This window comes from Littorina saxatilis, linkage group LG12 (genome assembly GCF_037325665.1).
Source record: "Littorina saxatilis isolate snail1 linkage group LG12, US_GU_Lsax_2.0, whole genome shotgun sequence".
NCBI lineage: Eukaryota > Metazoa > Mollusca > Gastropoda > Littorinimorpha > Littorinidae > Littorina > Littorina saxatilis.
Genome location: NC_090256.1, coordinates 16,625,814 through 16,649,258, shown reverse-complemented (window position 1 = coordinate 16,649,258; position 23,445 = coordinate 16,625,814). Strand labels below are relative to the sequence as shown.

The window sequence follows — 23,445 nt, the reverse complement described above, 5'->3', positions numbered from 1 at the left end:
TGGAAGATAAAAGCAATGTACGCCTCCTATAAACCCAACCCTGAGAGGTGTGGAAGATAAAAGCAATGTACGTCTCCTATAAACCCAACCCTGAGAGGTGTGGAAGATAAAAGCAATGTACGCCTCACATAAACCAAACCCTGAGAGGTGTGGAAGATAAAAAGCAATGTACGCCTCACATAAACCCAACCCTGAGAGGTGTGGAAGATAAAAGCAATGTACGCCTCACATAAACCAAACCCTGAGAGGTGTGGAAGATAAAAGCAATGTGCGCCTCACATAAACCAAACCCTGAGAGGTGTGGAAGATGAAAGCAATGTGCGCCTCACATAAACCAAACCCTGAGAGGTGTGGAAGATAAAAAGCGATGTGCGCCACACATAAACCAAACCCTGAGAGGTGTGGAAGATAAAAGCAATGTGCGCCACACATAAACCAAACCCTGAGAGGTGTGGAAGATAAAAGCATTGTGCGCCACACATAAACCAAACCCTGAGAGGTGTGGAAGATAAAAGCATTGTACGCCTCACATAAACCCAACCCTGAGAGGTGTGGAAGATAAAAGCAATGTACGCCTCACATAAACCAAACCCTGAGAGGTGTGGAAGATAAAAGCAATGGAAACCAGACCTCCCAGATTAAAGGGCATTCCACACTGGAGTGATTTGCACTCAAAGTCAGGAGTGTCAGTCAAAGTCGCTGCACTAAAACCCCTGACAAAGAGTGCGGGCCTTCTCAGGTTGGTAAGAACGGGGTTATCTGCTAGGGGGAGAAGTGGTGAGACTTTTATTTTACACTGTTCGAAGGTCCAAGACATTACCGTCTCCGGCTGGCTTATGCGGTATTTGAATGGTTGTGGGTAAAGATCATTATTACACGGGCCTATATTGTGAAGTTCTATTGCAAAACAACAACTTTGGAAGAGTAGGAGGAGGAGGGCGAAGAGGAGGAAGAGGAGGATGAGGACGAGAGGTCATTAAAACATGTAGCAAACGTTTGGCTTTTCGTTCTGTTGAACGTACGTTCACAAGCATCATGAGCATTATTAGATAATGTTCCACTCAGGGTATACCGCTAGCAAAGGGCAAAGCACCCCTACAGTACAGGGACGCTGCTGTGCTGGACTGCTTAGCCGTGTGCTTTGTTAAACACGCCTTTCTTCTCGGCTAAGCGGTAGAGTACTCCGTCTCAGAACTGCTCCTATTTCTGTGCAGGGTGTTCAATTCATGTCGTAACCGTCACGTATGTCAATATGCAAGATTAACCCCCCCCCCCCCCCCCCCCCCCCCCCCCCCCAAAAAAAAAAAAAAATAAACCAATCCAGTCTCTGAACTGAATCCAGGCAGCTGATGTGTGTCATGTCTCTAAATAAGAGGGTGCTCTTTCACCATGAGAAAGCCTTTTTTCATTTTCATTTTCATTTTTCAATTTTCATAATTGTATTGTCCCATCGCTTGGAAATTCGAGTCGCTTCTTCACAGTGGAAAGCTAGCAGCAACAGAGTCGTGCTACAACGGTGTGTGCGTGTTTAGGTGTGATCAGCCACTTTCACTTGATTGTGGCAGAATGACCTAACTCTTTTACGTGCCACAGTGGTGACACGGGAGTGGAACATGGATACCGTCTCTGAGTCCACATACAGTTGTTCATGTGTGAAAGCCTGGCTAGTTGTTCAGGTTCAACGTACCGCCTCACTTTCAAACACCCTCCTAGCGGCTAAAAACCTGTAAGTAACACCACCTACTACGATCAGATTTCGTGTGCTGGCCGATATTTTTAACCTGCCTGACGTCACCTGATTTTATCGTCTGGTAATCGAATGCAATACACACATGAAAACAAAGCCGTCGCGTTGATGATTAGCTGCATATGACACCAAAAACAAGACCGTTTAAACAGATGAAAGTCCTACAAACTTTCTTGTCCTCCCCCCATCCCCACCTCCCCCACCCACTTCTTTGATAGGTATACCCCCTCCACACACACACACACACATATCCCTCTACACCCCCCTCCACACACACACACACACATATCCCTCTACACCCCCCTGCACACTGACACACACACATATCCCTCTACACCCCCCTCCACACTGACACACACACACACATATCCATCTACACCCCCCTCCACACACACACATATCCCTCTACACCCCCCTCCACACTGACACACACACACATATCCCTCTACACCCCCCTCCACACTGACACACACACACATATCCCTCTACACCCCCCTCCACACACACACGCATATCTCGCTACATCCCCCCTCCACACACACACACACATATCCCTCTACACCCCCCTCCACACACACACACATATCCCTCTACATCCCCCCTCCACACACACACACATATCCCTCTACACCCCCCCTCCACACACACACGCATATCTCGCTACATCCCCCCCTCCACACACATGCACATATCCCTCTACCCCCCCAACACACACAAGCACACACATATCCCTCTACCCTCCCCCCCCACACACACATATCCCTCTACACACACACACACACCCGCCACACACACACACATACACAAACACACAAAAGCATACGACCTATACTTTTGCAGCAAATGTGACAGGCAATGTAGTCCTAAGATCATGACTTGTACAGTCTGAAGACTAACCTATTATTTACGTGGATGCCCGGAAGTTTAAACGCTTCCTGCTTCCGGATGGTGCTCACGTGATGTGACATCGCTGTGCTGATTGGTCCTCACCACAAATCAATTCAAACGGAAACGTTGACCTGGGGAGGGCAACATTCCGAAAGCGTCACACTTGACAAATGTCACACCTGACAAACGTCACACTTGACAAACGTCACACTTGACAAACGTCACACCTGACAAACGTCACACTTGACAAACGTCACACTTGACAAACGTCACACTTGACAAACGCCGTTCTCTGATGTCCAGTTCGACATTGTGTCCCGCACAGAAGGCAGCCAGAAGATCACGAGGACATTGCAACGCTTCTCACTTCGTCTCAACACCAAACTCTAGCTTGGAATTTGAAACACAACAGTTATGAAACAGTCAACCTTTTGTTGAAAAATCGTACTCAGTTTGCAATAACGTAATAATGTCATATTCATCCCGCAATCTTCACGTACTATACCATTGTCTCGGTGCTGTAATGACGTTCTGATAGAGCGCTATCCAGAAGAGATCCTGAACTCCGAAAAACTCCATTTGAAGAGAACTGAAAGGTGGTGAAACTGGTTTCAAAGTTTCCAGAGAACTGAAAGGTGGTGAAACTGGTTTCAAAGTTTGAGTTGATCCTTTGAAGGACGTGGTTGCAGCAAAAACAGTTCGTACAGTTAATCCTCACACTTCTAGCGCTGGCACGTACACTACTACTACTACACACACACAAGTCTCGCTTTGTGCAACACCCAGGACAAATGACGGTTTCATTGTTCCGTGACGACAACAGCAACAATGCTGTTCTTTTCAATTTATTCTTTTTCTTTTCTTTTTCTTCCACACTCGTGCTTGCAGGGTTTTACTCAAAGTAATTCCTTACATGGATACCAACTTTGATAACAGAAATTATGTTTTAAAACTATTAGAAAAAAGTTGCTCTCTTTTCCCTCAGCTATAAAAATCACACCTAGACAATCTTGTTGCCGCAATGTCCATACAATTTCATTCGGGACACAAGCGACGATACTCCCAAATCAGTCCAAGTATTCAATCCTTTGTTCCGAAAAGAATGTTAGATGTACACAATCAGTGCAATAATCCAATCCGTTATCCCGAATACAGCGAACGAATGTCTGATGTTCACAATCAGTGCAATAATCCAATCCTTTATCCCGAATGCAGCGAAAGAATGTCGGATGTTCACAATCAGTGCAATAATCCAATCCGTTATCCCGAATACAGCGAAAGAATGTTTGATGTACACAATCAGAGCAAGAATTCAATTCGTTATCCCGAATACAGCGAAATAATGTCTAATGTACACAATCAGTGCAAGAATCCGATCCGTTATCCCGAATTGAATGTTAGATGTACACAGTCACAGACAATGAAACATGACACCGCACCAAGAAGTGGCCGTCGCGATATAACCTTCGTGGTTGAAAACGACGTTAAACACCAAATAAAGAAAGAAAGAAAGAACCAAGAAGTGGTGAGGATAACTCCATATCGGTCCCACTTGTCCCAGCCTGCAACAGGTAGCCAGAGTTGTCTGTCCCTGCCACTCCCAGATCACCTTTCTTGCGACATATATATTTCATTGGCTTTCCCTCTTTCTTCGAGCCAAGACATACAGTCACATAGCTTATGTTTGTCTTTATACGGAACGCCTCGGTCTGTTTTTCACGCAGTCTGTTTGCACTGTTCGTGGGTCGTGATTACGTCCATTCACTGATCGTTTGCGTTTTGTATTTAGCCTCGCTCACAACCATCTCCTCAGTCATTATTTGCCGATCATTGTCTGCTCTCGTGCTTTCCGTTATTGGAATGTTTAGTTTTTGTCGTTTGCAGAGCCTCCATCTAGGGTTAAACCAAAGGAGACGTTCTTAATTGAAATTCTTATCCTTTGATCGATATTAACAAAGAAGTGTTTTCCAACGGATATGTTTGATGTCAACGTTGTCAACGGCCGTGGCTATGTGTGTAAGCAGTCACTTCCCAACAGCAGGCCTGCCTGTGTCCCCAACCTGTTTCTGTCTGAGACTAAGTCAACCCACTTCCAACCCCTGCTTTCTGAATGCCCCCCCCCCCCCCTCCCTACAGCAGAGCTGTGAGGCAACAGACCCCAACCACCACTTTACTCATGCATCGCGGTTCCATTGCAGGACAGGTAGGATCGAGTCACTGAGTTATATGTAGATGTGTATATGTTACAGTCAAATCGGGAAATCAGGTATTTCACGAGAATGCCTGAAAGTTTAGGCATTCACGGTAAATACCTGGTTTGATCAGGCAAATCCGGAAATGACTGAAATTGTTTAGGCACTATCGGTGATTGACTGAAATAGGCTGCCAGGCATTATCGGAGAATGCCTACGGCTCACAATCTGTGTTTCTGGTGAGAGTCAGAAAGCATTTCAGCACAGAAGCCTACTATAAAACTTTGAATGGCTGGGGTCGTAAAAGGGGAAAAAAACAAGTCGCGTAAGGCGAAAATACAACATTTAGTCAAGTAGCTGTCGAACTCACAGAATGAAACTGAACGCAATGCCATTTTTCAGCAAGACCGTATACTCGTAGCATCGTCAGTCCACCGCTCATGGCAAAGGCAGTGAAATTGACAAGAAGAGCGGGGTAGTAGTTGCGCTAAGAAAGATAGCACGCTTTTCTGTACCTCTCTTTGTTTTAACTTTCTGAGCGTGTTTTTAATCCAAACATATCATATCGATATGTTTTTGGAATCCGGAACCGACAAGGAATAAGATGAAAGTGTTTTTAAATTGATTTCGACAATTTAATTTTGATAATAATTTGTATATATTTAATTTTTAGAGCTTGTTTTTAATCCAAACATAACATATTTATATGTTTTTGGAATCAGAAAATGATGGAGAATAAGATGAACGTAAATTTGGATCGTTTTATAAATTGTTTGTTTTTTTTACAATTTTCAGATTTTTAATGACCAAAGTCATCAATTAATTTTGAAGCCACCAAGCTGAAATGCAATACCGAAGTCCGAGCTTCGTCGAAGATTACTTGACCAAAATTTCAACCAATTTGGTTGAAAAATGAGGGCGTGACAGTGCCGCCTCAACTTTCACGAAAAGCCGGATATGACGTCATCAAAGACATTTATCAAAAAAATGAAAAAAAAACGTTCGGGGATTTCATACCCAGGAACTCTCATGTCAAATTTCATAAAGATCGGTCCAGTAGTTTAGTCTGAATCGCTCTACACACACACACACACAGACAGACACACACACACACACACACACGCACATACACCACGACCCTCGTCTCGATTCCCCCCTCTACGTTAAAACATTTAGTCAAAACTTGACTAAATGTAAAAAGACAATGTGCTATACGAGAAACTCACAATAAATTCGTTCTCAAGGCCGGCTATGTAAAAACAAACTCCAATCACTCCGAACTTTACGAGAGTCACAATAAATTGGTACCCCCCGCGGGTTAGGGGGAGTCCCATATTGGTTGGGACTAGAAAGAATTTACCCGATGCTACCCAGCATGTCGTAAGGGGCGACTAACGGTTCTGTTTCTTCTCTTCTTTTGTCTTATTTCTGCCTTTCCAGTCCTTTCACCTATATTTCCTTCCAAGAAAACTCTCCCTACTATTCCCTGCAGTTTTCCAATTCTTTTCTTGTTGTCTTATTTCTACCTGACTGGATCCATCACCTTTATTTCACTTACCAAAAGTCTTCTTTTCCACATCCTTATTTCTCTGCACCCCGCATGTCGTATGAGGCGACTAACGGATTCTGTTTCTCCTTTTACCCTTGTTAAGTGGTTCTTGTATAGAATATAGTCAATGTTTGTAAAGATTTTAGTCAAGCAGTATGTAAGAAATGTTTAGTCCTTTGTACCGGAAACTTGCATTCTCCCAGTAAGGTCATATATTGTACTACGTTGCAAGCCCCTGGAGCAATTTTTTGATTAGTGCTTTTGTGAACAAGAAACACTTAACAAGTGGCTCTATCCCATCTCCCCCCCCCCCCCACCCCCTTTCCCCTATCCCATCTCCCCGCTTTCCCTCGTCGCGATATAACCTTCGTGGTTGAAAACGACATTAAACACCAAATAAAGAAAGACAATAAATTCGTGCTCGTAGTCTTACACACGCGATATTGTTACACTCGCGGTAGTGACCTGCACCCGTAAAAAAAAAAACTGCAATCACTCCGAACTCAGTGAAATGGGGAAAACGATGAATAGACAATGTGCTAGAAGAGAAATTCATGCTCAAGGCAGGCGAGGTAAAAACAGACAAGGTCGCAGAACAACCCGTTTTGCCTAACAGTCAGGCAAAACGGGAAATTTGCACAAGTAGTTTTTAGTCATTTCCTGATAGTGCCTAAAAAAATTCAGTCATTTCCGGAATTGCCTGATCAAACCAGGTATTTACCATGAATGCCTAAACTTTCAGACATTCTCGTGAAATACCTGATTTCCCGATTTGACTGTAACATATATGCATCTCTGTGACAGGAGTCGCGAGCTGATAAAAGAAACCCCAGCAAGTGGCGAGGGGTCAGGGCGCGTTTCAATGGCTCGTGTTTTCTCACTGCTAGGGACTACACAGCTAAGTGCTTCATGACAATCCGGTGCTTCTGTCTGGTATGGGGTTGGGAGAGACGGGAGTAATTTCGTTGACAGTTTTAAGTTTACAGTAATGCAGAGCCGGACCAAATGAGTTGTAAGGGGGGGGGGGGTTCCTCCTTTGGGGGGGGGGGGGGCAAATCAGCGAAGTGGCGAAGCCACAAGCGCGCGCCTGCTCGGAAAATTTTTGAAAAACGGTTAAAATCTGTGCAATCTGGTGCATTCGAATTCTGGGCCTTGTTTTGAGGGTTAAGAGCAGCATTGTTTTGGTGCTAAAACTAGTAAAAGTCAAAGCAAGGTACATGCTTTTTCCAGGGGTGGGGTTCCGGAACCCCTGGAACCCCCCCCCCCCCCCCCTTGGGTCCGGCCCTGGTAATGCACCAGCGGTTTTTATGTATATGTCACGGCCCACTCGCTCAATGGCACACCTGTGCTTAAATCGTTAAACCGAACTAGAACCGTCTTAACGCTTTGACTTATATACTAATATTCCGAAATGTCATGACGACAACTTGCAGTCGTAAGTTCGCGCTATCCGGGACTGCTTTAGATATTTTTTTCTTCAAGCAGTTTGTATGCTAATGGTGAAAATGACACTGCCGGTGTAACACGAAATTTTTACTCCACGAAAAATTTACTCCGGAGTAAATATTTCGTACGAAATTCTTACTCCGAGTACACTTTTTGTACGAGAAAAGAACTCCCCAAGGCACGAAAAAATTACTCCCTCCACGAAATTTTTACTCCCCATTATTTTTACTTCCAGTAAAAATCTCGTACGCAAAAATGGGATGCGGGCGAAGGGATAATGCCAATAAGTGATCTCGCGCACACGAATGTCGCGCTACCCTCCTTCCACCCCTTCCACCACCAAGACTAACAGGGGACAAGGGAGTACAAATTTCGTACACCTGGCATGGGAAGTTAAATTGCTCGTGTCACGGGTGAAGTCATTTATTCGTTATTTATTCGTCAGGGGAGTAACATTTTTGAACGAAATGTTTACTCGGAACTCACTTGTCTTGGGGAGTAATTTTCTCGTGCAATGGGGGAGTGCTTTTTTCGTAAAGGGAGTAACTTTTTCGTACGAAATGTTTACTCCGGAGTAAAAATCTCGTGGGAGTAATTTTCTCGTGTTACACCGGTAATGACACTGCATGCCTCGCTCTGACGGGTATTTTGACAACAGGCCACCATGTGAACTGAAAACTCTGCACGGATTACAAAGACACACAGCAAACGTACCGAGAGACAAAAAGGTAACACGCACCCTTCTCTCCCCGTAAACCCATTACCCCAAGAGTGAAATAAAATTATCTCAATGATTGTGCCTTGCGCTAATAGACGACATCACTGATGCGTAGCAGAGATCGTGTAATATTACAACAACATGGCATGACGGGGTGCAGTCAGGCAGCACCTCCAGTGGTTTAAACATTCCCTCTCCTTTCTTTCAGCGACACCCAGGCCTCTGTGATCTGTCGTGCGTCTAGCTTTTCTTGGGCTGACAAAAGTCTTTAGCGCTGATTCCGCTAAGATAAGTTCCAAAGACAGCCTTTTAAAGTTGTGTTCAACTTTGATTAAAGGTACTGAACTTGTCAAATCCAGGTGCACGGAGCCCCTGGGGCTTTTAGTCATACCTCAGGCAGCTATCCGTTAGAAGAACTACTATACCAAGTTTCATTGACTTGCACCCAAAGAGTCAAGATCTGCGATTTTTTTACGAATTAATTTCGTACTCGGACCCGGCTGGTCTTGACCTATTTTTGGATCTAAATTTAGATCAGGTAGATCACCACATCATGCACAAAAAGACAGTCACTTGCAAACTATGTCATACGTCATCATGAGATTGTGTAAAACAAAATGGAGGCCGGAATCACTCAGTTGAATCGAACTCCGACCAAACACCACGTAATAACTAGGTTAATTTATGCACTCGCGTGAACAAGAAACTGTCGAGCTTCACAGATGTCGTCGTTGGGTAGTTTTGGGTTTGTTTTACTACCATAGGAGGATTTTTGAATTGTATATGCACTCAGCTGCAACAAAAACGCAAAACGAAGGCTGTGAGCTGCACTGTGCCTTTAATGATATTACGTTACTTCAGTTTTTTTTCTTATTTTTGTTTGCTTTGGACTGCAAACGATGATGATGAAAGTCGCTTGTTCATTTCAATGCTTGTTATTCTCTCAAGTGCCAGGAGATTGGTTCACCATATCTCTCACTTTATTGCTTATGTCGTCAGCATTTAGAGCGATTACTCCCCATTGTTTCTCAGATCTGCACACAATGACTTCCCTTTGTTTGTATTACGGCTTCCTTACCAAGTCTTCATCAATAGTTCTGCGGAAAAAAATTCAAAGAATAACCTGTGCAAGATATGATTAACTTTCTGTAGTGATATTCCCTCTGTCCGTGTGTTTTATGTGGCGGGGTCCTGAGCAGCAGGTCTATCAGAACAAAGTCAAGGGGCAGTCCTCTAAAGATAAGATTAACAGTGGGTAATGATACGCCGGCATTTCTTCTCACCCAGACACACAACAGCAGTGACACCGATCACCAAAGATATCCGACCTTTAGCTCCATAGAATCCAAATACCTTTCTGCATGGGATAATTTTCTCTCTCACACAGAGAGACAAAACATTGTCACCACTAACTGCATAAATGGACCGAATCCCAATTGGTTTCTCTCACTGAGACAGACTGGAACAGTGTCACCACAAACTGCATACATGGACCGAATCTCAATTGAGTTCTCTCACTGAGACAGACTGGAACAGTGTCACCACAAACCACCACATGGACCGAATCCCAATTGGTTTCTCTCACTGAGACAGACTGGAACAGTGTCACCACAAACCACCACATGGACCCAATCCCAATTGGTTTGTCTCACTGTGACAGACTGGAACAGTGTCACCACAAACCACCACATGGACCGAATCCCAATTGGTTTGTCTCACTGAGACAGACTGGAGCAGTGTCACCACAAACCACCACATGGACCGAATCCCAATGGGTTTGTCTCACTGTGACAGACTGGAACAGTGTCACCACAAACCGCCACATGGACCAAATCCCAATTGGTTTGTCTCACTGTGACAGACTGGAACAGTGTCACCACAAACCACCACATGGACCGAATCCCAATTGGTTTGTCTCACTGAGACAGACTGGAACAGTGTCACCACAAACCACCACATGGACCGAATCCCAATTGGTTTGTCTCACTGAGACAGACTGGAACAGTGTCACCACAAACCACCACATGGACCGAATCCCAATTGGTTTCTCTCACTCAGACAGACTGGAACGGTTACACCACATCAGAGCTAAGCTGCATCAACTCCCATTTCGTCACAGTGATCAACTTTCAAGTAAACAGACCTTGCGTCTTGGCCATCGATCACGTCCAAACAACCTAAACGTAACGTGGGGTCAGAGCACAGTGGAAAGTTTTCGCTGGATTTTGTTTTAGCAGATTGACATAGGTTACTTTTACTACATTAATTCCGCAAGTACTGTAACAGTGAGGTCACGTGACTGGCATTTGATGGGCAATCAGGGGGTCACATATCCCCTCAGTCGAGCAAAGCACCAAATGCCACAACAGTTCGGCTAAGTTGTGTCTAGTAAGTGGTGCAGAGCCTTTTTCGTTGTGACACGTGCACGAAGACAACATGCAGCAACGGTCAGGAGGGATTGAAGCGTGTGAAACATGTTCCATCAATCAGTAACATGCTCATGAACATTCTCTTTCAGGAACCATGTGTCAGACCAGTCTCTAGACTTGCCGCACCGAGATGGTCGAATCCCAATCCACAATAGAAACACAGCACTGGCCACAGTCACAATGAACTTAGTCCCGAGGTCTGACCATACAGACAAGTGATTGGTAACTTGAAATCCCCATCGGCCTAATATGCACTTGTGTGCCGACTGGAACCATGCAGAGCAGTATATAATCCTATAGAACAGCAGAGACTGAGTTCATGGCCTGTACAATGACAGATGATCTGACCATTCAAGGAAAATCAGAAAACAGGTTTCTTTGTGGACTTGTGTCCGATTTTACTTGATTAATCCTTTTACACAGCTCACGTTGGCTTCTTTCATCTTCACAGGGTGCTATGGTCAGGGTTCCATGTCACTTCAGCGCCAGCACTTCAGCACCAGAAATTCAGCGCCATACACTTCAGCGCGAGGATACTTCAGCGCCGTACACTTCAGCGTTGGGACTTTTCAGCACCGTACCTTTCAGCGTGGCGAAATTTTAGCGCCGTACATTGTAGCGCTGTACATTATAGCGCTAGAGGAAGACAGAGAAAGAGAGAGAGAGAGAGAGAGAGAGAGAGAGAGAGAGAGAGAGAGAGAGAGTGTGTGTGTGTGTGTGTGTGTGTGTGTGTGTGTGTGTGTGTGTGTGTGGGTGTGTGTGTGTGTGTGTGTTTGTGTGTGTGTGTGTTTGTGTGTGTGTGTGTAAAAGTGTCTGCGAAACTGCAAAACTGAGTGACTAAAAGGCTTGATTGAGTTTATCCCACAAAAATCTATTCTTTACCTTTATTTCTCAATAAAGCGTATGAATTAAAATGTCCATTTAAATCACTAAAATCAGTAAAATGTCATTACATGAATTCGATTGCAATGTGCCCATAATGAATAGCTGGAGCTGCAGGTGCCAGTTCAAGATCACACCGCGTCTCCTGACGTACTGAATAGCTTGTCTCTGAAGACGTCAACACTAGAACATGAAAGCAAAGGCGAGTCCTTCCATTGTTTCAAGCAGCCCCGACCTCCGTCATTGTATTGTCTAACGATCGTCTTTATCCGTTTCAGTAAGTCTTTGTACTTGCGCCTTTTGGGCGCTGGAGCCTGGCCTCCCAGTAGACGTGTGACGTCCGCCTGGACTAGTGCCTGTTCTTTCTTGAGGGCCTCTATCAGCCTCCAAAGATTGGGGTAGCACGCCCCGACCACGTTCTGAAAGGCGTGATGCCACCCTTCACAGCTGCTGTTGGACTTGGCAGCATCAGTGAGAACGCGGTCGTGCACGTTCCACATGTCAATGGAGAACGTCGGCGGATGACGAGGACCACGACGGCGAGGTCTGCCAATATACGTGTCCTCAAAATAGTCGAAGATTGGTTGCCCACGTGCATCTGAATATAACTCAAACCACTCATTCAGACCTGATCTGTAACTCACGAAGTGATCTCTCTCTCTGACGCTAATAGTTTTACCCCCTTCCCCGACATTCCCTCCTTTTCCCCCACCACGGCGCTGAGATGTACGGCGCTGAAGTCAATCATCAATCAATCAATCAATATGAGGCTTATATCGCGCGTATTCCGTGGGTACAGTTCTAAGCGCAGGGATTTTTTTTTATATTATTTTTTTATGCAATTTATATCGCGCACATATTCAAGGCGCAGGGATTTATTTATGCCGTGTGAGATGGAATTTTTTTACACAATACATCACGCATTCACATCGGCCAGCAGATCGCAGCCATTTCGGCGCATATCCTACTTTTCACGGCCTATTATTCCAAGTCACACGGGTATTTGGTGGACATTTTTTATCTATGCCTATACAATTTTGCCAGGAAAGACCCTTTTGTCAATCGTGGGATCTTTAGCGTGCACCCCCAATGTAGTGTACACGAAGTCTCCCGGCGCTAAAGTGAACGGCGCTGACATGCCCCCGTGCTGAAATGTACGGCGCTAAAAAATACGGTGCTGAAAAGACGCCGCGCTGAAATGGTGGCGCTGAAAGGTATGGCGCTGTAGTGCTGGCGCTAAAGTGACGTGTTACCATGGTCAGAGGGGTTACGTTAATGCCGTCAGATGCATGTGTTGGCTTATTGTCAACCCACACATTTTGCCAACACTTCTTTGAGCTCCCTTGCAGTCAGCGTGAATATTGACTTGAAGTGCTGCATTCGTCACGAATGTCTGATCCCCGAGGTGTACGAACCGACAGTGGTGAAACAGTTGAAGAACCACAAGCATAACATTATGAATATTGTATTACTGTGCCAGGAGGTAATTAAAATCAAAAACAAAACTTGTGTGCTTTTTTTTTCACGGAGCAAGACGCAATCAAGCGTGGTGGACAATGCGAAGTAGAAGAATGATAAAGGCATACATGTATAATGCATGCTTGTGCCGATAGGGATTGGAATTCCTTGACTACACATGTCGCTCACACACTCTGTATGCTGTGTGGATGTAGAGACACACGCCGACAGACTTGCAGACTGGCAGGCAGGACGATACATCCTTCCCAGACGTGCAGAAAGAGAGAGAGAGAGAGAGGGCGGGGGGGGGGGGGGGGAGAGTGACAGAGAGCGACAGAGAGAAAAACAGATAGAGAGAGAAGGGGAGAAAGAGAGAGACGCGCGAGCACACACACACACACACACACACCGTACCCACACACACACACACTGACACACACACACACACATACATTCACACACACACTCACTCACTTAGTCTCTCTCTCTCCCTTCCCCACCCCCAATTGTTTCACGTCAGCAAAGTTTCACATCTAGCGCTACACGACACATCAAAATCGGGTGTACAACAATCGATAGGGTGCCAACGACTGATCCCAATAGATCAATAGCCATAAAGTAACCGTCACTACAGGTGTATATACTTACAGTGACCGTCACTACAGGTGTATATCCTTACAGTGACCGTCACTACAGGTGTATATCCTTACAGTGACCGTCACTACAGGTGTATATCCTTACAGTGACCGTCACTACAGGTGTATATCCTTACAGTGACCGTCACTACAGGTGTATATCCTTACAGTGACCGTCACTACAGGTGTATATCCTTACAGTGACCGTCACTACAGGTGTATATCCTTACAGTGACCGTCACTACAGGTGTATATCCTTACAGTGACCGTCACTACAGGTGTATATCCTTACAGTGACCGTCACTACAGGTGTATATCCTTACAGTGACCGTCACAACAGGTGTATATCCTTACAGTGACCGTCACTACAGGTGTATATCCTTACAGTGACAGTCACTACAGGTGTATATCCTTACAGTGACCGTCACTACAGGTGTATATCCTTACAGTGACCGTCACTACAGGTGTATATCCTTACAGTGACCGTCACTACAGGTGTATATCCTTACAGTGACCGTCACTACAGGTGTATATCCTTACAGTGACCGTCACTACAGGTGTATATCCTTACAGTGACCGTCACTACAGGTGTATATCCTTACAGTGACCGTCACTACAGGTGTATATCCTTACAGTGACCGTCACTACAGGTGTATATCCTTACAGTGACCGTCACTACAGGTGTATATCCTTACAGTGACCGTCACTACAGGTGTATATCCTTACAGTGACCGTCACTACAGGTGTGGGCTTGAGGCCAATGGTGGACCCAACTATCGTCAACCATACCTGTATGTCTCTGGAAAACGCATTAACAAACACCAAGGGTTGCTGTAAATGTCTGAATAACGTCTGGAAAACGCATTAACAAACACCAAGGGTTGCTGTAAATGTCTGAATAACGTCTGGAAAACGCATTAACAAACACCAAGGGTTGCTGTAAATGTCTGAATAACGTCTGGAAAACGCATTAACAAACACCAAGGGTTGCTGTAAATGTCTGAATAACGTCTGGAAAACGCATTAACAAACACCAAGGGTTGCTGTAAATGTCTGAATAACGTCTGGAAAACGCATTAACAAACACCAAGGGTTGCTGTAAATGTCTGAATAACGTCTGGAAAACGCATTAACAAACACCAAGGGTTGCTGTAAATGTCTGAATAACGTCTGGAAAACGCATTAACAAACACCAAGGGTTGCTGTAAATGTCTGAATAACGTCTGGAAAACGCATTAACAAACACCAAGGGTTGCTGTAAATGTCTGAATAACGTCTGGAAAACGCATTAACAAACACCAAGGGTTGCTGTAAATGTCTGAATAACGTCTGGAAAACGCATTAACAAACACCAAGGGTTGCTGTAAATGTCTGAATAACGTCTGGAAAACGCATTAACAAACACCAAGGGTTGCTGTAAATGTCTGAATAACGTCTGGAAAACGCATTAACAAACACCAAGGGTTGCTGTAAATGTCTGAATAACGTCTGGAAAACGCATTAACAAACACCAAGGGTTGCTGTAAATGTCTGAATAACGTCTGGAAAACGCATTAACAAACACCAAGGGTTGCTGTAAATGTCTGAATAACGTCTGGAAAACGCATTAACAAACACCAAGGGTTGCTGTAAATGTCTGAATAACGTCTGGAAAACGCATTAACAAACACCAAGGGTTGCTGTAAATGTCTGAATAACGTCTGGAAAACGCATTAACAAACACCAAGGGTTGCTGTAAATGTCTGAATAACGTCTGGAAAACGCATTAACAAACACCAAGGGTTGCTGTAAATGTCTGAATAACGTCTGATCCCTGGTAGAAGTCCAAGGCACTGTTTGCAAGCAATTCATGGGGGGGGGGGGGGGGGGTTGGAAATGCTTATTGGGATAGGACTGGATAGATAGATAGAGAGAGAGAGATAGATATACAGATAAATAGATAGAGAGATACAGAGATACAGAGAGCGAAAGACAGAGACAAAGAGAGATATAGAGACAGAGACACACAGAGAGACAGACAGGCAGGCAGGCAGGCAGAAAGAGACAGAAAGATAGAACGATTCAGAAAGACAGAGAGAAGAAGTGAACAATATCAAATATGGGACATACAAACAAACAAACACACAAACAAACAAACACACAAACAAACGGGGAGCACAACACACACACCCTCCCCCATCACCACATCCAGCCTAAACACCACCACCACCAACAACAACAACAGCAGCACCAATACCACCACAACAACAACAGCAGCAGCTACCCTTCTCCGAGAGGCGTCAGTTTGACAGCAGACGCTCCATGCCGCAGCAGGTCCGATGCGGGCAAGTCCCGGGCAAGCTTCAGCAGACCGGACGACCAGCCACGGAACGGGTGCCCGACGGAGGGCAGAAACGTTGGCTGCCCAGTAGGTGGTAGGGGTTTCATGGCGAGCTTCACAGGTACGGCGTCCACAGGTGTAAGTTGAGTAAAGCGCAGAGACTGTTTTAGGCATCCACTGGCCCTTCAGCGAAGTCGGATACATGTCTATTGAGGTTCTATTGAATTTGATGCGTGAGTTGAAAGTTAACACTAAACTGTATCGACGAGTTTGCTACCAGCGCCGCTTTCCTCGCTTCACTCAGACGTGTTCATCGTATTAGCATGTTCGGGTTCACACTCACAATGTATGACACACGACGTGTACTTTCAATCCTCGTGTGAAGGCATCTCAGTTTAGAAACAATGTGTGACACGTGACGTGTACTTTCAATCCTCGTGTGAAGGCATCTCAGTTCAGAAACAATGTGTGACACGTGACGTGTACCTTCAATCATCGTGTGAAGGCATCTCAGTTCAGAAAACAATGTATGACACGTGACGTGTGCTTTCAATCTTCGTGTGAAGGCATCTCAGTTTAGAAACACAATGTGTGACACGTGACGTGTGCTTTCAATCCTCGTGTGAAGGCATCTCAGTTTAGAAACACAATGTGTGACACGTGACGTGTGCTTTCAATCCTCGTGTGAAGGCATCTCAGTTCAGAAACACAATGTGTGACACGTGACGTGTGCTTTCAATCCTCCTGTGAAGGCATCTCAGTTTAGAAACACAATGTGTGACACGTGACGTGTACTTTCATTCCTTGTGTGAAGGCATCTCAGTTCAGAAACACAATGCAAGACACATGACGTGTATTTTCAATCCTGAATTAGGCATCACAGGGCAGCCAGGTCATATATTGTTCAGACAATGAGATATTGTAGTTCCGCTACCCGTGCAATTCGTCTCGCCCGCGTGGAAGTCAGTCAGTCTTCCGGATTGTGTTCGTATTATATTACTTTTGTTCTGAGTCTTGTCGAGATCTCCGCTAGTGGAGTACTTCTGGGAAGAGGAGTTTTGCCCAGCAATCATTCTCGCCAAAGCTCAGGTTAACTTGTTCAGCGATAATTCAGCTGCTCGTGCGTAGTTAGAGAAGAACTGTACATGACGGTGTCACAAGCAGTGACTGCATGAGTGCAGCCACAAGCCTGTCATCTACTTGTAAAATGATCCACTTGTGGGACATGCTATGCATATCGTGGCTACGAGGATAACAATTATGTATCGATATACTGTTGGTTTGTCTGTGTATTGGCTACCCACTCTGTTAATGAGTGGATCGTATGCATATCGCGGAGTATAATTATATGTATCGATATAGACTACTGGTGGTGTGTCAGTGTACAGGTTACACTCGCTACGACAGAGATATAAACACCTACTTAGCGTGAACTTGATACTTGTCACATCTCAATGTCTCGCAATGATGAGACTCTGTTCATCCCACTTAGTTTCCCTTTACCTGTCATTACTTCATTGCATGACGTGTCATTCATGTGCATGGTCGCAGTACAGGTGAGGTGTTGTGTACATCACACGGGTCTGGGTGTGACACGACCTGTTGGCGTGTAGTATACGTTGCTATCTATCTATATTGCGCCTTATGGGCAACTGAAGACCACGGTACCGTACCCTCTATGATCTAACCCATACAGCTTAACACTCCACGTGCCTGAGGAAGAGTGCGTCTGGCACCTTTCAACACAAAGAAGACAACTCTAGTCGGTTATTATTGTTAATTTTCTCCAAACCCGTGCGTAGTAAGAAAGTGGACGACACAAGAGACTCATTTTGGCGCTGACGAATTCATGATTAACTGCCTTTCAAAATACAATCTTTGTTTTGCATTTGGTGTGTCGAAACAAAGGATCAAAGAAAACGTTTATACGATATTGAGAAAAAAACGGGTCGTCAATTGAACGTTTAGGGTTGACATGGGGAAATTGTAGTCTGACCATGTAATTAGCAAGGCTTATGTTGTTTCTTTGGCCAAAATACAATGATCGTGCTATATTGTCTTGATGTCAAGAATTTACCTCTACGCAGCTGTTTGTATTCCGACACTATACACACCATGCGCATTGCCAGTTTTACCTCCGAAATCATAACATACTCGTTATACCGTCACTACAGAATGGTTCAGGATTCCTACGTCATAACATACTCGTTATACCGTCACTACAGAATGGTTAAGGAATGCCACGTCATAACATTCTCGAAATACCGTCACCACAAAATGGTTCAAGATTGCCACGTCATAACATACTCGTTATACCGTCACTACATAATGGTTCAGGATTCCCACGTCATAACATACTTGTCATACCGTCACTACAGAATGGTTCAGGATTGCCACGTCATACAATACTCGTTATATACCGTCACTACAGAATGGTTCAGGATTGCCACGTCATAACATACTCGTAATACCGTCACTACAGAATGGTTCAAGATTGCCACGTCCTAACATACTCGTTATACCGTCACTACAGAATGGTTCAGGATTGCCACGTCATAACATACTCGTTATACCGTCGCGTCACTACAGAATGGTTCAGGATTCCGACGTCATAACATACTCGTTATACTGTCACTGCAGAATGGTTCAGGATTGCCACGTCCTAACATACTCGTTATACCGTCACTACAGAATGGTTCAGGATTGCCACGTCATAACATACTCGTTATACCGTCACTACAGAATGGTTCAGGATTGCCACGTCATAACATACTCGTTATACCGTCGCGTCACTACAGAATGGTTCAGGATTCCGACGTCATAACATACTCGTTATACTGTCACTGCAGAATGGTTCAGGATTGCCACGTCCTAACATACTCGTTATACCGTCACTACAGAATGGTTCAGGATTGCCACGTCATAACCAACTCATACCGTCACTACAGATTGGTTCAGGATTGCCACGTCATAACATACTCGTTATACCGTCACTACAGAATGGTTCAGGATTCCCACGCCATAACATACTCTTTATACCGTCACTACAGAATGGTTCAGGATTGCCACGTCATAACATACTCGTTATACCGTCACTACAGAATGGTTCAGGATTGCCACGTCATAACATACTCGTTATACCGTCACTACAGAATGGTTCAGGATTGCCACGTCATAATATACTCGTTATACCGTCGCGTCACTACAGAATGGTTCAGGATTCCGACGTCATAACATACTCGTTATACTGTCACTGCAGAATGGTTCAGGATTGCCACGTCATAACATACTCATACCGTCACTACAGAATGGTTCAGGATTGCCACGTCATAACATACTCTTTATACCGTCACTACAGAATGGTTCAGGATTGCCACGTCATAACATACTCGTTATACCGTCACTGCAGAATGGTTCAGGATTCCCACGTCATAACATACTCGTTATACCGTCACTGCAGAATGGTTCAGGATTGCCACGTCATAACATACTCGTTATACCGTCACTACAGAATGGTTCAGGATTGCCACGTCATAACATACTCGTTATACCGTCACTGCAGAATGGTTCAGGATTCCCCCGTCATTGTTCGCCGTTCACCACTGACGCGAAAGGTTCTCAGGAGAAATTTCATTTCAACAAAGGCTGAATGGGTCAAAGTTGACAACGTCTTTTTACATTTAGTCAAAGCCGGTATGATTGCATGAGCATCGGTTGAAATCTTTCGCGGGCAGTATCTCGTATTTGTCCGCAATACATTGGTGCTTAAATGACACCATTTCATGAGGGACATAAATCTACAAACAATATTTGAACAAGATTTATTCAGAATTGACGGTTTGAATAACGTATGAAAAGAGTGACATGGACAGTGTTGGTGAAGTTACTGACAGGTAGCGACTTTAGAGGAGGGGGATGGGTCCACTAAATTTACAGCTCGGAGACACCCCGGTACCGGGGTTTCATAAATAACACTTAGCAGACTTATCGAGCGTAAGTGGTTTCACAGGCCAGTATATGAGTTGCAGCTTTTTCAAGAATACGGGGCCTGGACACGTCTCGAGAGGCGATCAACGTGATCGTGTCACGTGCTCAGTGATCGGAGGGAAAGCGTCTTTTAACTTCAGTATGTGTATTTTGGGGAACACTGCATGATTTATAGTCACGGTTCACTCAAACACGTTAAAGTCGATGGAAGTAATTTATAAGAGGCCAACAAGAAAGCAACACAAAGGTATAAACAGATCCCACCTCCGCGGTAAATGTGTAACAGAACAAACATTGACATGGACACAAACTGACTTCCTTGCGAAAAGGCGTGCGCGTGTAGATCTCGCTCCACTGTTAATTAAGGCTCTTGTAGACACGACAACTTGTAATTAGTCAACTCGAACTGTTCTAGTTTACTGATATAACAATGTGACCTCTGAACTACAATTATAACGTCGGCGGCATATAGGCCAGTGGGTAAACACAAGTGTTTTACACGACTGGCGAACCAACGGTAACATAACTCCCATGAAATTGCCAAGACAAACAAGTCAAACCTGACTTTCTTTGAAGCAAAAGGTAATTGGGCAATACTGGAACGCCTGTACAAGTTATCTGACGTCACTAGGGGTGGGGAGGTAGACACCGAGTCTGTGTTACACCCTTCAATGCGTGATGCAACTGGGGGCACTGACTCTGTGTGTGTGTGTGTGTGTGTGTGTGTGTGTGTGTGTGGGGGGGGGGGTTGTTGTTTTTTTGTATGTGTGTGTGTGTATTTGTACGTTTCTGTGTCTTCTTCTTCTTCTTCTGCGTTCGTGGGCTGAAACTCCCACGTACACTCGTGTTTTTGCACGAGTAGAATTTTACGTGTATGACCGTTTTTACCCCGCCATTAAGGCAGCCGATTTCGGAGGAAGCATGCTGGGTATTTTCGTGTTTCTATAACCCACCGAACTCTGACATGGATTACAGGATCTTTTCCGTGCGCACTTGGTCTTGGGCTTGAGTGTACACACAAAGGGGGATAAACCACTAGCAGGTCGGCAAATAGGTTGACCTGGGAGATCGGAAAAATCTCCACACTTAACCCACCAGGCGGCCGCGCCGCGGCCGGGATTCGAACCTTCGACCTTCCGATTAAGAGGCCGACGTCTTACCACCCCCCGCCACAGCGCCCGTCGTTTCTGTCTATATGTCTGTCTGTCTGACTGTCTGTCTGTCTGTCTGTCTGTCTTCTGTGTCAATGGCAGTTCGTGCGTGTGTCCGTCCGCGTTTCTGCGGCTCGTCTGTGTCTGTGCGTGTGTTTCTGGGGTGTCATTTCACTTAATCATGTCAACACACTAACTCGCACAGTGATCGCTTCCAGGTCTAATTGCACTCAATCTGTCCATCTTGATCGGTTCTCTGAAGTTTTCACCGATAGTCGAACGCGTCTCCCCCAGACCCTAAACCCCTGCCTTGCAAAGTGTAAAAATTCGCGCATCAAACTAAACAGCAACCACCACAAATATAAACTGATCAGGTCGCCACCGTACTTGTGAAAGCCCAAAGCCGGGCCAACAAATAAACACTCTCCCACGCTAGCGGAACAATAGCCACCCTTTCTCGGCCGTTACATTGGACCTTTCCCCCCTCCACTCCCCCGCCTGCCTCCCCCCCCCCCCCTCCCCCCCCGCCCCCCTCACTTCACCTCTCCAAAGTACCTCCGACTCAATTCGTTAATCTCCCAAGCCGTTCCTTACAGATCAACGTGTGTTTTTGACCTATACGTCAATATTCCTTTGGTCTCCAAGGGAGGCTAGTCCGGTCAGAGAAATACACAGCAGAAAGGAACGGGAATCTCTTGAACTGGAACCGCTCGGAATGTGTGAAAAGAAGCCGGCCTGCTATACACTTGTTGGGCAACATTCGCTCTTTTTGTCTGTTGTCTGGTGGGCGTTTTGGGGTCTTGGATTCTGTGACCAAATACTCGCTTGGTGGTGTGTGTGTATTGTTGGTCAAGCTTTAATTGAGGATCTGTCATAAAAGGAGACGGAACGGTTTCCCAACTGGAATAAGGCGATACTGATAATAAGGGTGAAGTTGGGACAGTGGGGTTTGAATGTAACAGACAGACAGTTAGACAGGTGGAAGAACGAACAGACAAACAGATACAAGAACAGACAGGCAAGAGATGATCAGTTTAGAGTGGAGATGGACAAGATACTGGGGGGAATGCGGGGGGCGGGGGGGTGACTAGATAAGACTCTCTCTCTCTCTCTCTCTCTCTCTCTCTCTCTCTCTCTCTCTCTCTCTCTCTCTCTCTCTCTCTCTTTCTCTCTTTGTCCGTCTGTCTGTCAGTCTGTGAAATACGTGTTTGGCAAACTCTACCCTTTCTTCTCTAGTGAGCCACGGGACAGCAGTAACCAGCACGCAGCACTGACTACAATCGGTGTCTACGATAGTGGTTCGACCGTAGTTACCTCCCTTCAACCTGACTTACCTTGCAGACGACCGTAGTTATCTCCCTTCAGTCTCACTTACCTTGCAGACGACACCACGTGATATCCAGTGTGCCGCCATCCTTTCTCGCTGTCCCATGTTGGTGACTCGGCCATTTTGTCATCGTGGATGTGAACCACCAACCCTTGGCCCAAGATGGTGGGCAATGGGACCACATTGTCCACCCTCCGCTCAGCCACCGTCATGCTTCGTCGTCCCACGCTCCACACAGGTTGGCTTTCCTTCGTCGATGCAGCCATCTCTTGTACAATAGCTTGTCTTCTTTCTGGAGAGTCCGAACACTGGTCAGAAGTGGATATGGATAGCGTCCTTTTCCCTAATCATCTAAAACTCTCTGCTTCTGCGGGCAGACTATTGATTGAACTGCTAAAAGAAACTTAGATTTTGTGGCACGGTCAGAAAAGAAGAATATATTTTGGCGCTTTTTCCACCAACGCTATGATCTTCCTCGTCTCTGTCTGCGTGAGTCCATCGTTATAACCAGCGACCCGAGAGAATGGATGTTGTTATCATGGTCATGTAGAGTAGTCACTTCTTCCCTTACAGTCACGTCACTTACGCTTTCTGCATGATGGCGCTGTACTTCTAGAGTTGGAACATGATGGTAGTTGTTGGAGCCTCCAGTAGACACGAATAAAGTCTAGTAAAACATGTGGAATGGTCTGAGCTAGTCAGGGCACAACGCGAAC

General features: G+C 45.2%; 1 protein-coding gene across 1 annotated transcript in view; it reads right to left on the bottom strand.

The window, feature by feature from the left end:
- The window catches only part of LOC138981375 (uncharacterized), a 59,428-nt gene extending 35,983 nt beyond the window's left edge, over window positions 1–23,445 (bottom strand). Inside the window, exon 1 of the mRNA XM_070354266.1 lies at window positions 22,778–23,445. Coding sequence (XP_070210367.1) covers window positions 22,778–22,995 — 218 coding nt within the window. The 5' untranslated portion in view covers window positions 22,996–23,445. The remainder of the gene's footprint in view (window positions 1–22,777) is intronic.